Source organism: Lithobates pipiens, unplaced genomic scaffold (assembly GCF_037356315.1).
Source record: "Lithobates pipiens isolate NorthernLeopardFrog02 unplaced genomic scaffold, aLitPip1_a1.2 Scaffold_28, whole genome shotgun sequence".
Lineage (NCBI taxonomy): Eukaryota > Metazoa > Chordata > Amphibia > Anura > Ranidae > Lithobates > Lithobates pipiens.
Window position 1 is genome coordinate 107700164 of NW_027507789.1, and position 19879 is coordinate 107720042.

General features: G+C 46.5%; 1 protein-coding gene across 6 annotated transcripts in view; it reads right to left on the reverse strand.

The window, feature by feature from the left end:
• Positions 1–19879, reverse strand: part of TRMT1L (tRNA methyltransferase 1L) — a 358814-nt gene that overhangs the window by 267679 nt on the left and 71256 nt on the right. For all 6 annotated transcript variants that reach the window (XM_077459512.1, XM_077459511.1, XM_077459507.1 and 3 more), the window contains 4 exons: positions 18835–18933; positions 18640–18702; positions 16985–17098; positions 7319–7380 (listed from right to left, as the gene is read on the reverse strand). In XM_077459512.1, coding sequence (XP_077315638.1) covers positions 7319–7380; positions 16985–17098; positions 18640–18702; positions 18835–18933 — 338 coding nt within the window. The remainder of the gene's footprint in view (positions 1–7318; positions 7381–16984; positions 17099–18639; positions 18703–18834; positions 18934–19879) is intronic.

Consider the following 19879-nt stretch of genomic DNA (forward strand, 5'->3'; position numbering starts at 1 on the left):
TGCTGAAGAAACAGCAGGACCCTGGATATAGCAAAGGAGCGTGGATGCCACCCTTTCTCCTCACACATGGAGATGTAAGCCTTCCAGGTACGATGATATATCTTCCGGGAAGAAGAAGATTTCCGTGCCTTCAGCATAGTTGGGATCACCCAGTCCGACAGACCCCGGTTCCTCAACACCTGTCTCTCAATAGCCATGCCGTTAAAGCCAGCGATGGTAAAGTATGATGAAGAATCGGACCTCGAGGCAGAAGGTCCTCCCGTAACGGCAGTCGCCATGGGGCATCTGCCACCAGGCGCACTAGATCTGCGTACCAAGGCCGCTGGGCCAATCTGGGGTGACCAGAATCACTGGGATCCCCTAGACTTCCACTCTGCGGAGCAGACGTGGTAACCGTTTCAGTGGAGGAAAGGCGTAAATCGGCCGTTACTGATCCCACGGAGCCACCAGCGCGTCTGCCCAAGGATCTCTCATCCTGGACATGAATCTCAGCACCTTCCGATTGAGACGGGAGGCCAAAGTTCCACGTCTGGTGTGTCCCACCTCAGGCACAGAAGCCTGAATACCTCCGGATGAAAACGCCCATTCTCCTGGGTCCAGCATCTGGCGACCCAGATAATCCGCCTGCCAGTTCTCCACTCCTGGGATGTAAACGGTCGACAGGGCCGGTACGTGTCAGTCTACCCACCGAAGTATGTGAGCGACCTCCCGTGTGGTGGCTGAGCTTCTCGTTTCCCCTTGATGATTGACGTATGCCACAGCCGTGGTGTTGTCTGACTGGATCCTGATCGGACGCCCCTGAAGTCTCACGACCATGTGGAGAAGCATAGCCTGAAGGCAGATTGATCGGCAATTTGGATTCTTCGGTCGCCCAGAGGCCCTGAGCCAACTGAACCCTCATCACTTCACCCCAGCCAGATAAGCTGGCGTCCGTTGTAATCACCGTCCATTTCAGAGGTAGGAACGACTTCCCGGACAGAAGTACCGGGGACCTCAGCCACCAGATCAGGGAATCTGCCTGGCTCACCTGGATCTGCCGATCCAGGAACAACTGAGATTTGTCCCACTTTGTCAAACTCTCCTTCTGCAGGACTCTGGTGTGGAACTGGGGATATGGTACTGCCTCGAAGAAGGCTACTTTGAGTCCCAGGACTCGCATGCAGAAACGCAGCGACGACCACATGCGGTTGATCAACAGTTTTACCGCAGATATGAGTCTGCAGCTTGTCTGAAGGGAGAAACACTCTCGCTTCCATGGAGTCCAGCAACAAGCCTAGGTACTTCAAATGCTGAGTCGGTACGATCACCGACTTCTTTAGGTTCAACAGCCACCCAAATTCTTGCAGGGTCTGCATGGTGATCACCACATCCTCCTCTAATTCTAAGGAGGAAGATGCCCTCAGGAGGAGATCGTCTAGGTATCCCTCGATCCCACATTGCCGCAGCAACGCCAAAACAGGAGCCAATACCTTGGTAAAGACTCGGGGGGGGGGGGGGGGCGCTGATGCCAGACCAAAAAGGGAGAGCCACAAATTGGTAATGGCTTCCCCCAATTGCAAACCACAGAAATTTTTGATGCCGGAGTCATATGGGTACGTGCAGGTACGCATCCTGGATGTCTAAGGACGCCAGGGAGTCTCCTTGGAGTGCAGCGACTAATGAGCGAACCGATTCCATTCTAAACCTCTGCACTTTCACAAAGTGATTGAGGGCCTTTAGGTCAAACATCGGACGTAACCCTTCCTTCTTGGTAACTACAAACCGATTTGAGTAGAATCCCTGGAAAGGTTCCGATTCCGGGACCGGTACAACCACCACGCGATCCAGCAAGAGGGCCTCCCAGGGATATGGGTATGCTGGAGGGAAAGAACCTGTTTGGTGGCCAAGAGAGAAACAAATAATCTTGTAGCCTGAAGAAATCAGATCGCAGACCCCAACACCCCACCAGAGTCATGGGTGGGGGCAAAACTTCATGCGGTAACACTTTTGTTTGCAGGCTTGCGGTTCCAGGGACGTTTCTGTCCTTCCGTGGTCATCCTGTCAGGCTGGGGGCGTTTGGCCGAAGCTCCGGGCGGACGAAAAAGCTGTTTATGAGCAGAAAAAGAGGGTCCTTGCCTACGGCGTGGCTCCTTAGCCTTCCTGGCCTGTGGGAGTAGTGTACTCTTACCACCTGCGGCATTTTTAATGTCATCCAATGAGACTCCAAACAGCCGCTCGCCAAGGAAGGGTAGATCTGTCAGGGCTTTTCTAGATGCCTGGTCAGCCGACTAGCATTTTAGCCAAATCAGGCGCTTCAGCACCACTGCTGACACTGAAGCCCTGGATAACAGAGGGAGGGTATCCAGGGCCGCCGAATGCAAGAACCATGAGGGACAGGGAGAAACACTGGCGGTGAGCACATCGCTGCACAGGACACAAGCACAGCCTCCAGACACCTTCAGGGGCATGACAAAACAGGACCCAGGACCCAGACCCAGCCAGCGCTACCCCCCCCCCCCCAGGTGAGAGCCCCCCGGAGAGCCCCTGCACAGACACACACACACACACCACTCAGCAGCAACCCCCCAGGGAAGGGGACAGGGAGAGAAGAGAGGGAGGTGAGGGACCCCCGAATTGACCTCCCAGGGAATGCCCAGCTGCTCAGCCCCACCGAGGCAAGGAGAACTGTACTTACCAGTCCTGAAGAGCTGGGAGACATTCCATTACAGACCCACTCACTGATCAGTACAGGGTGGCTGCTGGCCTGGCACACAGATGCAGACAGTAGTCAGTAGCCCGGTCATGTGTGCCCCGGAGCATAAAAGCTCACCGACCACCTCTGGAGCAGAGGTTTTCGTCATGGCTGACCCAGCGCGGAGCTCTGGCCTGCACACGCTCAATGGCCGGACTAGGGAGACTACAAGGATAAGGGTATCCAGCCTGTCACCCAGCCCACAGTTGATAGCAGATCCAAGGATCAACCATCTTGCGCAAAAATCAAGTTGCTGCAGAAAAAACTACGGACCGATGGGCCCAACAGGGTACCTAGGCCCTTCTCCTTCACTAGGCAAAAAAAATAAAAAAATAAAAACTGATGACTGCATGGCAGGCTGGAGGGTTGTTGCCCAAGGGACCACCCCCTGGACGGAACTGGAAAGTTTTGAGTGTTACATAACAAGTAATGCCTAGTATTCTCCTAAAGGTGGGCATAACAACCCAATGGCCAAGAGAGGAGCTGTGTCGTGGGTGAATAAGAGAAAATCCATTACTTCCCCTCTGACCGGACAGAGCTTTGGGTAGAGATGGTAGTGGCCCCAGGCACAACATTTAGGGGAGGTGCATCCTGTGCCTGCCATCCAGAATCACTCCATCCACCAAATGCAAAAGACATAAGAAAGGTGCATGGCCTGATGCATGAGTCCTTTTAAAGCTTTTATTTCAAACAGATAAATATGTATCACGTATTGATAGGTAGGTGGGTTACAAGAAAATGAGCACAATGATGCCCATATAAAAGGATAAAAGGTGAATTGGTTTATTTGGCTAATGCGTTTCGAGTATGATCCTCTTCCTCAGTGGAGGACCAGGTCTGGTCTGTATGTTACAGTAGTGGGGGGTCGGATGGATGATGCATCACAAGGTGAATATTGACCAACTGGGAGAGTTATTATTCCCTAATGTGTTATTCTTTCTGCATCACCATGCGCTTAGCACCATATGTGTGTGTGCAGGGATCAGGTCACCCATTTGTCTTGCAAACCTTCCCAATGGAGTGTTGATGTTGTGATCTCTCAGACCTGCACAGTACCATGGCTGGATGTATATGTAGGGAGAAGCTCTCTCGCCAATAAGGTGGAGCTGTACAGATGCCCCCTGCAATAGTGTTGCCCTGCGCAAAGTTGCTGCTCTCAGTATGTGTGCTTGGGGAGATGAAGATACGGCTGTGCACACCCTTCTTTATCTACAATATCCTGTCCGGTGGTCCACCTGCTTTCCCCCCTCCACTTGGACTGTGTCCGCTGCTCTGTGATGGACGAGCGGCGGACATGGGTGCCCTGTGATTAAATTGTCATGTGCAGCCACGCGGCGGACCAGCATGTGTGTGAAGATCCAGTCAGTGCATCATGTGCAGCGCCACTCCCAAAGTCCCGCTGCGTCTCTCCTCCATTCCGGAACTCCTCGAGTCCTCATTGTGGCAGTGTCTGGCAGAGGCCACGATAGCAGATGGGACTCGGGAGACAGAAAGAGGCAAGTGATGTGTTGCTGGCCCGCCAGGTCCAGGCCCAGGACCCAATGATCGGGGGAGGGGGGGAGTTGGAGGTAGGTCCGTGTAGGTGTCAGGCAGGTCAGTGTAGGAAACAGGCAGGTTAGTGTACAGTGAGGGGAAAAAAAGTATTTGATCCCCAGCAGATTTTGCCAACTGACAAAGAAATGGTCAGTTTATAATTTTAATGGTATTAACAGTGAGAGACAGAACAACAAAGATGTCCAGAGAAGCGCATTTCAAAAAAAGTTATAAGTTGATTTGCATTTTAACCACTGCAGTCCCGGAAGGTTTTACCCCCTTAATAACCAGAGCAGTTTTTGCGATTCAGCACTGCGTCCCTTTAACTGAAAATTGTACGATTGTGTGATGCTGTACCCAAACAAAATTGACGTCCTTTTTCCCCACAAATAGAGTTTTCTTTTGGTGGCATTTGATAATTTTTTGTGCTATAAACTAAAAAAAAAAAAAAAAAAAAAAAAAAAAAAAAAAAGGAAGAAGAAAATAAAATGCATTTATATATAATATTTTTAACTTTTTGCTATAATAAATATCCCACATCTATTTTTTTTTTTTTTAAAGTAAAATTTTATCAGTTTAGGCCAATATGTATTCTACATGTTTTTGATTTTTATTGCGACTGTGATATTTCTGCGGACAGATCGGACACTTTTTTTGGATCATTGACACTTCTACAGCAGTCAGAGCTTAAAATAGTTATTGAGTACTGTATAAACGTATAAATGTGACTGGCAGGAATGGGATTAACACGAGGGGGTGATCAAGGGGTTAACTGTGTTCCCTATGAGGGTTTCTAACTGTGGGGGGGGTGGCTTACTGGGACTTGACAGAGATCACTGCTCCTGACCACTGTCAGAATGAGGAAATGCCTTGTTTACATAGACATCTCCCTGTTCTGCCTGTGTACAAGGCAAACGCGGGCCGCCGGAGGACATCAAGCCCTCCTGACCCACAGGCACACTCCTGCAGCATGCAGCCTGCAACTGAGCCTGCCTGATCCTGGGGCGATTTTTGCAGGAGAGCCATCGTGCCGCCATCAAACGCAGCCGGTCCCAAAGCGGTTAATGAGTGAAATAACTATTTGATCCCCTATCAGCAAAATTTCTGGCTCTCAGTTGAATATCTTCTATACAGGTAATGAGCCGAGATTAGGAGCACTTTCCTAAAGGGAGTACTCCTAATCTCAACTTGTTACATGTATAAAAAACATCGGTCCACAGAAGCAATCAGATTCCAAACTCTCTGCCATGGCCAAAAAGAGCCGTCCAAGATTGTAGACCTACACAAGGCTGGAACAGGCTACAAGACCAAGCAGCTTGGCGAGAGGGCAACAAGACTTGGTGTGATTATTCGCAAATGGAAGAAACACAAAATAACTGTCAATCTCCCTCGGTCCGGGGCTCCCTTGTGGAGCGTCAATGATCATGATCAACGGTGAGGAATTAGCCCAGAACAACATGGGAGAATCTTGTCAATGATCTCAGTGCAGCTGGGACCATAGTCACCAGGAAAATATTCATAACACATTACGCTGTGAAGGACTGAAATCCTGCAGTGCCCGCAAGGTCCCCCTGCTCAATAAAGCACATGTTCAGGCCTGTCTGAAGTTTGCTAATGAACATCTGAATGATTCAGAGGAGAACTGGGTGAAAGTATTGTGGTCAGATGAGACCAAAATCAAGCTCTTTGGCATCAACTAAAAATCGACTTGTTTGGAGGAGGAATGCTGCCTATGACCAAGAATACCATGCCCACCGTCAAACATGGAGGTGGAAACATGCTTTGGGGGCGTTTTCCTGCTAAGGGGACAGAACAAAGTCACTGCCTCAAAAGGGACAATGGGCAGGGCCATGTACTATCATATCTTCCCTCAGCCAAGACAATGAAAATGGGTTGTGGATGGGTATTCCAGCATGACAATAACCCAAAACATATGGCCAAAGTAACAAAGTAGTGGCTCAAAGGATTGAGGAGTGGGACAAAATCCCTCATGAGATGTGTGCAAACCTCATGGCCAACTACAAGAAACGTCTGACCATCAACGCCAACAAGGATTTTGCCACCAAGTACCAAATCATGTTTTGCGAAGGGGTCAAATACTTATTTCACTCATTAAAATGCAAATCAATTTATAAAACATTTTTGAAATGCGTTTTTCTGGAATTTTTTTTGGTATTCGGTCTCTCACTGTTAAAATAAACCTACCATTAAAATTATAGTCTGATCATTTGTCAGTGGGCAGACGTACAAAATCAGCAGGGGATCAAATACTTTTTTCCCCCTCAGGTTTCACTGTAGTGGTCAGGTACGGTAGGTCTGTGTAGTGGTCAGGTAGGTCTGTACTACTGTACTGCTACAATTCCATGGGTTATGGGTTGCAAATTACCGGGCGATAATGATGGGTTTGATGTTGGTATAACGGTGCTGTACTGCTCTGGTAAAAGTATGTTTAAAAAAAAAAAAAAATTAAAAAGAAGAAGTGGTCAGTTGCACTACATTTTAGAACCTCAAGAAATTAGACCGTACTATATTAGATATAGATATAGAGAGAGGGAGAGAGGGAGAGAGGGAGAGAGGGAGAGAGGGAGAGAGGGAGAGAGGGAGAGAGGGAGAGAGGGAGAGAGGGAGAGAGGGAGAGAGGGAGAGAGGGAGAGAGGGAGAGAGGGAGAGAGGGAGAGAGGGAGACACACACACACACACACACACACCACAGTGTAATTTATATATATATAAAACTTTAACAGAGACTAAATAATATACAGCGATTCGGGTAATTTTTAACAAAGAAATGTAGCAGAATAAAATTGAAACCTACGTTTATGAAGAAAAATGATTTGCTAAATTTTATAACAATTTTATAAAAGAAACAGAAAAACATGTTTTCCATTTCTATATGGGTACAGTGTTGCATGCATGTAATTGGCATTCAAAATGTGACAGCACCAGGATCTGAAAACTGGCCTGGGCAGTAAGGGGGTGAAAATGTCCAATATTGAAGTGGTTAAAATATTTAATTAACAGTGTAGTTAAATACATGTACTAGAAGTAAAATACCTCATTTTCATTTTGTGATGTATTTTGCAAGCAGGGCAAACAACAAATGCACATTCTGTAGTCTGAAAAAGACAGAAATAGTGAATATTTCATGAATGAAAAAAACAACAATTTCATTAGGGTAAAAAGATTTACTCCATAACTATTATGGATCGGTTCACACTGCTCCGACACGGAAGTCGCACGACTTCTGATACTACTTTGTCCTGCGACTTCATGTCCGACTTCTATGTGACTTTAATGAATGGGATTTGACAGATGATTGCGTCCTTTGACCAATCAAAACAATTCCTTTGCTTTTGGTATGGATGAAACCTCAGGCCAAATTTATATAAAAAATAAAAAATTCAGACCCTTACCTGAGCATGCAGCCCCCAGGTCAGGAATGGTGGTGGAAGGAGTGGGCTGAGCAAGCCTGCCTCCCCCTCCTCCCCTCCTGGACCCCATAACAAGCCACATGCCCTCAACTTGGGGGGGGGGGTGCTTTTGGGCGGGGCTCTGCATTCCCCCTTCACCCCAAAGCCAGTGCCCCCATGTTCATGGGGACAAGGGCCTCTTCCCAACAACCTTGGGCAGTGTGTGGGTCTGCAGGCAGGGGGCTTGTCAGAATCTGGAATCCCCCCTTTAAGAAAGCCCCCCTGTGAAAAGTAGTATGGGATAGTGTATCCCTACCCATTCACCAAAAATAAAGCAGTGCAATTTTACAAAAAAATAAATAAAAAATCTTGACGAGTTCTTTGTTAAAAATAAAGAAATGTTGCCCCCGTCGTAGCGCCAATGTGTCTTTCTCTGCTACCGCCACCGATGTCTTTTTCCTCCAGTCTCCTCCCCCCCCCCACTGATGTCTTCCTCGGGTATTCTCCCTCCACCGATCTGCTAAAACAGGTAACGTCACAGAATGGCCATGCTCCATGGCTATATAAGAACTGGCAGACACTAGAGCTGACAAAGGCAGGAGGACTTTTTTTAAATTATTTTTTTTATTAGCGGGTTGGCGGCGAAAAGAAAGGCACGGATCTATGATGGGGGATTTTCTTCATTTTAATAAAGGCCTGTCAAAATCGCTTTTTTTTTTGGGGTGAATGGGTAGGGGTACAATATACACCATACTTATTTTCCGGGGGGGGGGGGCAGGATCTGGGGGCACCACTCTATTAAAGGGGGCTTCCAGATTCCGATAAGCCCCCTGCCCGCAGAACCCCACAACCAATGCCCAGGGTTGTCGGGAAGAGGCTCTTGCCCCCATCAAAATGGGGACAAGGTGCTTTGGGGTGGGGGGGGCCCTAAAGTACCCGTCCCCCCCATGTTGAGGGCATATGGCCGGGTATGGTCCAGGGGGAGGGGACACATGCTCGGATAAGAGTCTGGTATGCATGGGGGGGGGGGGGGGTGTCAAGCTGTTATTTTGTCATTTTGTTCTGGGGCTCTCCATCAAGTTGGAATAGTTAAGATGATGATCCGACTTGACTGCGACTTGCATTAAAATCAATGGGCTGAAATTGTGCCAGACCAAAGTAGTGCAGGAACCTTTTTCAAAGTCGGACTGACACAAGTTGGACTAGTTAAGAGGGCTCTCATAGGGAACCATTGATTTTGACATGTAATGCAACTTGTGCTCTTGAAGTCTGAGCACATTTCGGACCAGTGTGAACCGGCCCTAAGATAAATAAGAAAACTGTCAAGAAGTACTCTGACTGCTCTAAACACTTTGTAGGTAATCTTACAAATGCAAAGCTAGGGTAACTGGCTTCTCAGCCATGCATTTAAACTACCTGTGGTGCAATCCAAAAATCACTGGTGAACTACGTTAAAAAACAAAAAAAATAGCTCCTAGTTTTTTTTTTTTTTTTTAATACTATTAACTCAAACTTAATGTGTTTGCTACAACATTTAGCAGATAGGATCAGATGTGGGTGGATGTAATAGAGGGCAATGGATGGTCCGATTGGGTCCACCCAAAAAAAAAAAAAAAAAAATACACACCAGGACAGCCCACCCATGCGAAAGGGACCAAAGTCTTTAATCCTTCAACACCTAAAAAAATTCATTTTATTCAGTATCCTCTATAATTAAACAGGACAGTGTCAGTTTATCAGCTCACCATAACGTTCTAGAAATACAGAAATCCATGTTGTGTGTATAATAAATATAAATATAGATAGACAGACTGATTTCTTGCCCATTTTTCAAAGAATAGGAATGATAACACAAAAACATTACTTTCACTCATGGTTAGTGTTTGGCTGAAGCCATTATCAATCAACTGTGTTTACTCTTTAAATCATAATCACAACAGAAACTACCCAAATGACCCTGATCAAAAGTTTACATACCCGGTGATTTTGGCTTGATAACATGCACAGCAGTGTTCAAACACTAATCAAGAAGTGGAAAATGAGGGGTTCTGTTGAAACCAAAACCACAGTCAGGTAGACCAACTAAAATTTCAGCCACAACTGCCAGGAAAATGGGATGCAAAGAAAAACACAGAAATAACTTTTGCATTTATCAGCCAGGAAGCTGCGCATGGGACATACTTTGACATTCCAACTTGACAATGATCCAAAACACAAGGCCAAATTGACCTGTCCTTGGCTACAGCAGAATAAAGTGAAGGTTCTGGAGTGGTCATCACAGATTCCTGACCTCAAAATTATTGAGCCACTCCTGGGAGATCTCAAAACATGCAGTGCATGCAACACAGTCTTGGCTTGGCTTTTTTGCCAAGAGGAATGGGCAGCTTTACCATCTAAGATAAAGAGCTTCATCCACAAATACCACAAAAGACTTCAATCTGTCAATGATGTTAAAGGGGGCAATACACGGTATTAAGAACTGTGGCATGTAAACTTTTGAGCAGGGTAATTTGGGTAGTTTCTGTTGTAATTTTTTTTTTTAATCATAAAATAAACAGTTGATTGATAATAAATGGCTTCAGCCAAACACTAACTATGAGGGAAAAAAATAAGATTTTTTTTACTCACTGCAAAACCCTTTTCTCTCCAATTCACAGACCGACACAGCTCCTCTCTTAGCCATTGGGTTGTTATGCCCACCACTAGGAGAATGCCAGTCATTAGTTGTAATACAACACTCAGAACTTTTTAGTTCCGCCCAGGGGGGGCGGTCCCTTGGGCCCCAACACTCCGGCCTGCCATGCAGTCACCAATACGTCAACAAGCAGTATAACATAAAGAGAAAAAGGAGGGGCGGGTGCTGTGTCGGTCAGTGAATTACAGAGAAAAGGATTTTACGAAGAGTACAAAAAATCCTATTTTCTCTTATATTCACCGACCGACACAGCTCCTCTCTTAGCCATTGGGACGTCCCCAAGCAGTGCCAAAACGAGGGGTGGGAAAACAGCATAAAAACGTCATCCACCATGGCAAGTGGGAACTAGTAAAACTACCCACAAAAAAGAAAGAAAAAAAAAAACAGTGCGTGGAGAGATCCACCACAAAACCAGGGTACCCTCAACAGAAGTGACTACCCACAACCGCACCAAAACTGCAGAATGTAATGCAACAGCACATTAACGGTACTGCGTTTTTATCAAAAAAACAGGAAAAAAGAAAACATATTGCATATTCAATTGCAACTATACGGCCACCTGCAAAACTTTGCAGCCAAAACAGGCATCAGCCAATGCACTGACATCTACCTTGTAGAACTTGGCAAACGTGTGGACAGACGACCAGGTCGCCGCTTTACACACCTGAGCAACAGACGCTTGGTGTCGGAAGGCCCAAGATGTTCCGATTGCCCTTGTGGAGTGGGCCGCGACCGGAAAGGGAGGTACCTACCCCTTCAAGGCGTAGGCTTGTACTACAATCTGTCTGATCCACCTGGAAATGGTGGCCAACGAGACCGCCATGCCTTTCTTGGGACCAGCCACCAAAACAAACAGCGAGTCTGACTTCCAAAAGGGAGCAGTGGCAGACAAATTCACCTCTAGAGCCCGAACCACATCCAGAGCGTGAACGGCCACTTCCTTAGGGTGCTTCGGCTTAGGACACAGAGATGGTAATACAATGTCCTCATTGACATGAAAAGCTGAGACCACCTTCGGTTGAAAAAACGGTTGCGGACACCTTATCCTTGTGGATAACCAGATAAGGAGACTTGCAGGACAAATCCGACTGTTCCGAAACCCTCCTGGCCGATGTGATGGCCACTAGAAAGACCACTTTCTGGGAAAGAGTCAACAGGGGAATCTCCCCGATATTTTCAAATGGCGGTTTTTGAAGCGCCGATAACACCAGGTTCAAAACCCACGAAGGTAACGGTGGACGCACCGGAGGGACTACATGTCACACCCCCTGAACAAAGGTACTCACTAATGAGTGAGCTGCCAGGGGTCGCTGAAAAAAAAAAAAAAAAAAAAGACAGCCAAGGCTGATATTTACCCCTTAATGGTGCTTAACGCCAATTTCTGGTCTACTCCTCGCTGAAGAAACAGCAGGATCCTGGATATAGAAAAGGACCGCAGATGCCATCCTATCGCCTCACACATGGAGATGTAAGCCTTCCAGGTACGATGATATATCTTCCGAGAAAATTTCCCCGCCCTCAACATAGTTGGGATCACGAGTCCGACAAACTCCGGTACATCAACACCTGGCTCTCAATATCCATGCCGTTTAAGCCAGCGATGGTAAAGCAGAATGGAGAATCGACCTGGAGACAGAAGGTCCTCTCGTAACGGCAGTCGCCATGGGGCGTCCGCCACCAGGCACACTAGGTCTGCATACCAAGGACGCTGAGGCCAATCTGGGGCAATCAGTATTACTGGGCTCCCCTAGACTTCCACTCTGCGGAGCAGACGTGGTAACCGTTTCAGTGGAGGAAAGGCGTAGATCGGCTGGTACTGATCCCACGGAGCCACCAGCGCGTCTGACGCGTCTGCCCAAGGATCTCTTGTCCTCGACGCGAATCTCAGCACCTTACGACTGAGACGGGAGGCCAGAAGATCCACATCTGGTGTGTCCCACCTCAGGCACAGGAGCCTGAATACCTCCGGATGAAACGCCCATTCTCCTGGGTCCAGCATCTGGCGACCCAGATAATCCACCTGCCAGTTCTCCACTCCTGGGATGTAAATGGCCGACAGGGCTGGTACGGGTCGCTCTGCCCACCGAAGTATGTGAGCGACCTCCCATGCGGCGGCTGAGCTTCTTGTTCCCCCTTGGTGATTGATGTATGCCACAGCCGTGGCGTTGTCCGACTGGATCCTGATCGGACACCCCTGAAGTCTCATCGACCATGTGGAGAGGCACAGCCTGATCGCGCTTAGTTCGAGCAGATTGATCGGCAATTTGGATTTTTCCGACGACCAAAGGCCCCAAGCCGACTGAACCCCCATCACTCCACCCCAGCCAGATAGGCTGGCATCAGTTGTAATCACTGTCCAATTCAGAGGTAGGAACGACTTCCCAGACTGAATCACCAGGGATCACAGCAACCAGATCAGTGAATCTCTGACTGACTGGCTCACCTGGATCTGTCGACCCAGGGACAACTGAGATTTGTTCCATTTTGACAAAATCTCCTTCTGCAGGACTCTGGTGTGCAACTGGGCATATGGTACTGCCTCGAAGGAGGCTACCATGAGTCCCAGGACTCGCATGCAGAAGCGGATCGAAAACCACTTACGGTTGCTCAGCAGTTTTACCGCAGATCTGAGATTCTGCCTGAAGGGAGAAAAACTCGCTTTCATGGAGTCTAGCAGCAAGCCCAAGTACTCCAGACACTGTCTCTGTACAATCACAGACTTCTTTAGGTTCAACAGCCACCCAAATTTTTGCAGGCTCTGCATGGTGATCGCCAAATCCTCCTCCAATTCTGAGGTGGAAGATGCCCTCAGGAGATCGTCTCAGTATCCCACGATCGTGATCCCACGTTGCCGCAGCAACGCCAAAACTGGAGCCAATACCTTGGTAAAGACTCGGGGGGGCTAATGCCAGACCAAAAGGGAGGGCCACAAACTGGTAGTGGGCTTCCCCGTCTGCAAAGTGCAGAAACTTTTGATGCCGAAGGCATATGGGTATGTGCAGGTACGCATCCTGGATGTTTAAGGATGCCAGGGAGCCCCCTTGATGGAGTGCAGCGACTACTGAGCGAACCGATTCCATTCTGAACCTCTGCACTTTCACAAAGTGATTGAGGGCTTTTAGGTCCAAGATTGGACGTACCCCTTCCTTCGTGGGAACTACAAACAGATTTGAGTAGAATCCCTGGAAACGTATTGATTCCGGAACCGCTACAACCACCCCGCGATTCAGCAGGTCCCTTACTGCCCCCAAAAGGGCCTCCTGGCGAGCCGGGGAAGAATCCGTTTAGCGGCCAAGAGAGAAACTATCTTGTAGCCGGAGGAAATCAGATAGCAGACCCATTGGTCGGATAGCCGAGAGGACCACCAGGCTGCAAACTCCTGAAGGCGACCCCCCACCCGAGACATGGGTGGGGGCAAACCTTCATGCGGTACCATTTTTGTTCGCAGGGTTAGGCTTGCGGTTCCAGGGACGTTTCTGTCCTTCCGTGGTCGTCCTGTCAGGCTGGGGATGTTTAGCCGAAGCTCCGGGCGGACGAAAAAGCTGTTTGAGCGGAAAAAGAGGGCCCTTGCCTACGGCGTGGCTCCTTAGCCTTCCTGGCCTGTGGGAGTAGGGTACTCTTACCACCTGTGGCATTTTTAATGTCAACCAAAGAGGCTCCAAAGAGCCGGTCGCCAAGGAAGGGAAGATCCGTCTGGGCTTTTTTGGATGCCTGGTCAGCAGACCAGCATTTTAACCAAATCAGGCGCCTCAGCACCACTGCTGACACTGAAGCCATGGATAACAGAGGAAGAGTATCCAGGGCCGCGTCACAAACGTACTTAAGGCCTTGCAATAGTTGGTCTGCTAGTTTCACACAGACAGGAGAAGTCTGTTGCTCTCAAAATTCACTGTGCAACAGTTTTGCCCACTCTGCGACACAAGTGCGGATGCCAGTACTGGTCGCACGGCTGACCCCACAACCATAAACAAGGATCTAGCCACTGCCTTGGCCTTCCTGTCCGTGGGATCCTTGAATGCAGGAGTCCCCTCTAATGGGGTCGTGGTTACTTTATTTAGCCTGGATACTGGGAGGGTCCACGACCGGAGGAGCCGACCATTTCTTCAGAAGGCTTTCCTCAAAAGGTTAGAGCACCGCCATGGACTTGGGGACCGAGAAAGTCCGTTGCGGGCGACCCCATTCCTTGTAAATTAACTTGTCAAAATAAGTCAGATACAGGAACACCTTAGGTCAACGTACTGGCTTGCGGGACCCAAAGGGGACCGCTACATCAGTGGAGAGATCTGCTGGCTCTTGAATCTTCAGGGTATCACACAGCTGTGATAAATGCTCCAACAAGCACTTTGTTGTGCACGGACCCGGACTCATCCTCACTGTCCTGGTCAGTGTCAGGGTGTCAGTGGACACTGCGCAGTCTCTGAAGCCATGCTGACCCTACCCTATCTGCCACCCGAAGGACAGTGACAGTCCCACCCTCCTTACTGCCGCTGGCTGAGGGGCTCTTTCCTGCCGGACTCACCACCCTGAGGAGTTCTGCGCTATTCAGCAGGTAGTGCCTGTAGTCCCTGTTGGCTCCCAGGTGCAGAGGAAACAGTACTGTGTCAGTGGAAGCAGCTGCAAATGGCTCTAAAACCGCTCTGAAGTGTGCACACGCTTCAAGAAAATGCCCGCCCAGCGTCCAGCATAAGGACATAAAAACACAGGGAAAATGTCTGAGAGCACAAGAGCACATGCTGCCGCTAGAGAACACTAAAAAACGTTTTCAGGCTTCAAGATAATGGCCGCCAGCGTCCTGTATAGGAAATCACCAGGAAAATGGCTGCTGAAGCCCAGGAGAGCATGCTGCCCTTGCCAACATCTAAAATGGCTGCCGAAAGCAGCTCAGTAAAGTACAGGGAGAAAAAAAATGGTGGTGAGCACAACGTAGCGCAGGACACCAGCATGGCCTCACAGACACATTCCAGTGGCATGAAGAACAGGACCCAGCTAGCAAGCACACCCCCCCCCCCCCCCCAGGTGAGAGCCCCCCGGAGAGCCCCTGCATAGACACACACACTGCTCAGCAGCCACATGCAGCATCCCCCACAGGGAGGGGGGGGGGGGAGATAGGGACAGGGAGAGAAGAGAGGGAGGTGAGGGACCCCCGAATTGACCTCCCAGGGAATGCCCAGCTGCTCAGCCCTACCGAGGCAGGGAGAACTGTACTTACCAGTCCTGAAGAGCTGGGAGACATTACACAGACCCACTCACTGATCAGTACAGGGTGGCTGCTGGCCCGGCATACTGACACGCAGACATCAGTAGCCCGGTCATATGTATGCCCCGTAGCATAAAAGCTCACCGACCACCTCTGGAGCTGAGGTTTCGTGGTGACCTGCCTAGCGCATAGCTGCGGCCTGCACGCGCTCAATGGCTGGACTGGGAAGACTACAAGGATAAGAGTATCCAGCCTGTCACCAGCCTGTTGATGGCAGATCACAGGATCAATCATCTTGCGCAAAATGTCACGTTTCTGCAGAAGAAAATCACGGACAGATGGGCCTGCAGGGTTCCTAGGTCCTTCTCCTTCACTAGGCAAAATAAAACTGGTGAGTGCATGGCAGGCTGGAGGGTTGTTGCCCAAGGGACCGTCCCCTGGGCAGAACTAAAAAGTTCTGAGTGTTATATTACAACTAATGCCTAGTATTCTCCTAGTGGTGAGCATAACCCAATGGCTAAGAGAGGATTTTTTGTGTTAATTATTCATATTCTATGAAAAATGGGCAAGAAATCATACAGGGTATGTAAACCCATGAGCACAACTGTAAAAATGTATAATATATAAATATTTTTTTTTTTTTTTACACTGACTGACTGCACACTACACTACCTGCCTAATCTTCATTCATTCACTATATATGGCTGCCGTGGGAGCAGCAGCCTTATATAGTGTGGGGCGTGGACTTAGCTCCTGAGCCATAATTGCCCAAATTGCACCCTGCCTTTGGCCAATCATGGCTCTTACAGCACATCACGCTGTGATTGGCCAAAGCATGCAGGTCAGGTGCACGCTATAGCTAATCAGCAGCCGTCAATGCACTGCGATATTGCAGTGCATTATGGGGCGCTCCACGGCGGCCGAACTTGCCCCAAGCGCCCCATATGTTTGTTTGTTCTATGAATACAATTCCATTAACGTGCATAAATAACAAAGAGCTTGCAAGAGAAGTTCAGTTCCAAAAGGGTATTGTGCTTTACTTTCAAGAATAATTAGCAGGACTAAAGCACAAGACAGTTTGGAACTTTTCTTGGAACCACTTTATGCTATGTAGGCAATGGTCTTCTATATTATAATTGATTGTGCTGTTTACATGTTTATGCATTTCTAATTTAAGCACGCATAGCGTTGTTATTTAGGAAATACTTTGCCTGTGTCCTGTACTGTACAATTTAGATAAATAGGTTTCCTAAAATAACATCAATAATAATAATTAAAATTATTGAAGATGTTTTACTTGGAGTTTTTTTTGTAGTCCGCATGATATGATTTCCAAACCATTTCTCACCAAATCCTAATCAGTACAGCTGTAGCAATTTCTGTTTTTACTGTAATTTAGGTAATTTCAGCTAACAAACCTTCAAATTCAACAGAGACTTTCCAATGCAAGTTCTGCAGGTGTCTCAGAAGCTTATTGATGTGACAAGACCTAAATAGGTCTTCTGGACACAGCGGACATGGCTTCTTCAGACCTAAAAAAAGATAACAGCAATGATTAAAAGCCAAACCAAAAAAAAAAAAAAGCAGAAGTTTCAATAGCAGTGTCAACTACTATTATTCACTTCTTTTATCAGTCATCTTTTTCATTAATTTAAGTTAAAATATTATTAAAACAGCACATTTCACATTGGTCAGCCTTAACCCAAAACCTGTGTGTTACCCAAAACACTATTGTTAAAGTGTCACTAAATCCACATCATTAAAAAAAAAAAAAAAAAAAAAAAAAAAAACACTAATAAATGGTTACATGCTGTTCATACTCACTCAGTCACTATGAGATTTGTTTTCTGTAAAACCTGGTTGATCCTGCTATCTCCCACTTCTGTTCATATCCCCAATTCAACTAGGAATTTTGCAGCTGTGGTGGCAACTCTGCACATGCTCATTTTTCAGTGAGTTTCTATGTGGATCATTTCCTCTCCATCACATCTGAGCAGCCCATGTGACTATAGTGTCACACGTGCGTGTATACACAGTGGTAAATGACAACCCACTCCCTCCTCCATGCCCACTAACCATCTAAAACACAATGGGGGCAGGGTATTTCATGTAGATTAATGAAGGCTTCACACCTCCCTATTATTTTAAGACACATGCTAAAGGGGCAGGACATAGTCTGTGACTGGCAGAAATATGCCCACACCATGTCATTTCCACAAAATAATAAATATTTAACTTCAAATATATATTTGTATGACAATTTAAAACCGTTTATTTTGTTTTTTACTTTGACATGTGACCAACAGCAGATGGCTAGAAGCTTCTCCTGCTTATGTTTCCCTGCAGACAGGCTGGGAAAGAACTGGGTCATATGGCAGCTGTATATTGATTAGTAAAAAGATACGCAAGCTTTTTTTTATTATTATTATTAAATTAATTACAGTCCCATCCTTCACATACAGAATCAGAAGGGACAATGTAAATTTAACAGTGAGCATTTAGTATCACTTTAAGGGTTCCTGAACAGTTCATGAGGGAAGACTAAAGCCCTCACAAAACTGATTTTAGATTTACAAGTGCATCATATGAATGAAAAATATGTTTAAAAAAAAACAAAAAAAACAAACAAACGGAGAGCCTAAACCTTCCCCGCAGTTGAAATTGCCCTGCCAGTCTCTGCTGATTTGAAAAAATACTTTTGACAAACATGTACAGCATTATAAAAAAGGTAAACTATAGGTAAATTCATAGTCAAACTGAGCATATGATATTAAAATGTAACAGAGAATAGTTTTAAAAAAAATAAAAAAGGGAAGAGAAAACAGTTGATTCAAGTATACAGTATTTGCAGAGAAATTTACTGTATATGAATAACAATAAATGGCCAACAAGAGTGAACAGAAGGTGTAGGAGGTTGGGCCAAGCTCAACATTTTCAGGAAAAGTTAAACTTTCCATACAACCTCAGTGACCTATATTTTTGAATCTACTTTTTTTTAAATATAAAGTAGAGTGCTCGACCTCTGCTTATGTATTGTTTTATCATATGCTCCTTTTGCTTTGATCAGACATACCATCAGCTTGATTAGCTAAATCCTCAAGGTGGGATAACTTTTTCTGAATAGACTTGTGCTTGCCTGAAAACAGGACAGAGAAGATTGTTAAGAGTAAGTACTATAAGTGAATAACATTTTACGATCTTAGGAAAACAGTTTGGCGTGTCATATTAAAATAATGATATTTAGTAGTATTAAGTTGTAGGTACCAACCTGCGCCCGTCTGCTCTAATAGGTCTTTTGTGGGTTTCTGCTCTTCAACCTGAATGTCCATCTCCTTGTTGCATTGCTCATTATGTAATGAGGTTTCTCCTATAAAAATTGTAAACAGCTTTAAAATAGACCAAAAGCCTTACACATAGGAAAAAAATAATTCTCTTCAACCAAAATTAATTTTAAAAGAAATCTTAACTTTACGCAAATATATTCATGACTAAATTCCTATTTTTCTTGTAGGAACACAAAGTTGTTGTATCAAGATTATCAGATTTCTCTTGCAACTACGTTAAACCGGAACTTTGACCACCAGAAATAATAAAAATACTTCCTATTCTATTACATTTTTTAAGTGCCAATCTTTTTAGCCAACATTTTCTCACAGTCTCAGCACTTCGTTTAGGCTTAAAATACCCATTCAAGAGGCCAGTGAAAAAAATCTCAATAGCAGCTTTGAAAAAACATGCAAAAAAATAAATAAAAAAAATTAGAGGGGTTTTAAAACTAGGCGATGGGGGGGGGGGGGGGGGGGGGAATGTCCAGAGGTTGAGATATAGTCAGTGCGGAACATATTCCAGAGGGTAGTATTGGGAGCATTAGTGGTAGGTTGACCAAAGCACATAAATCCAAGGTAAGTATAGTAGCAGGTCCTAGTTGCAATCTCAGAACACCCAATAAGAGGATAATATGCAACCAGTCTAAACTACGTGGCATGTTCATGGTGGACAAGATGGGTGAACTAGAGATACTGTTGTACGAGGACGATTTGGATTTTGTGGGAATTTCAGAGACCTGGTTCAACAACTTTCATGATGGGCTGGCAAACATTAAAGGATATGTCCGTCATTGCAAGGATAGAGGGGGTAAAAAAGGGGGAGGGGTATGCCTATATATCAAGAATAATGTACAAGTGAATGTGAGAGATGACATCACTAAGGGAGCTAGGGAGGAGGTGGAATCTTTATGGAAAGAGCCCCAAAGGGATGAAGCCAAGGGGAAAAAAAATACTGGGAGTATGCTATAGGCCCCCCAACCTGAGGAA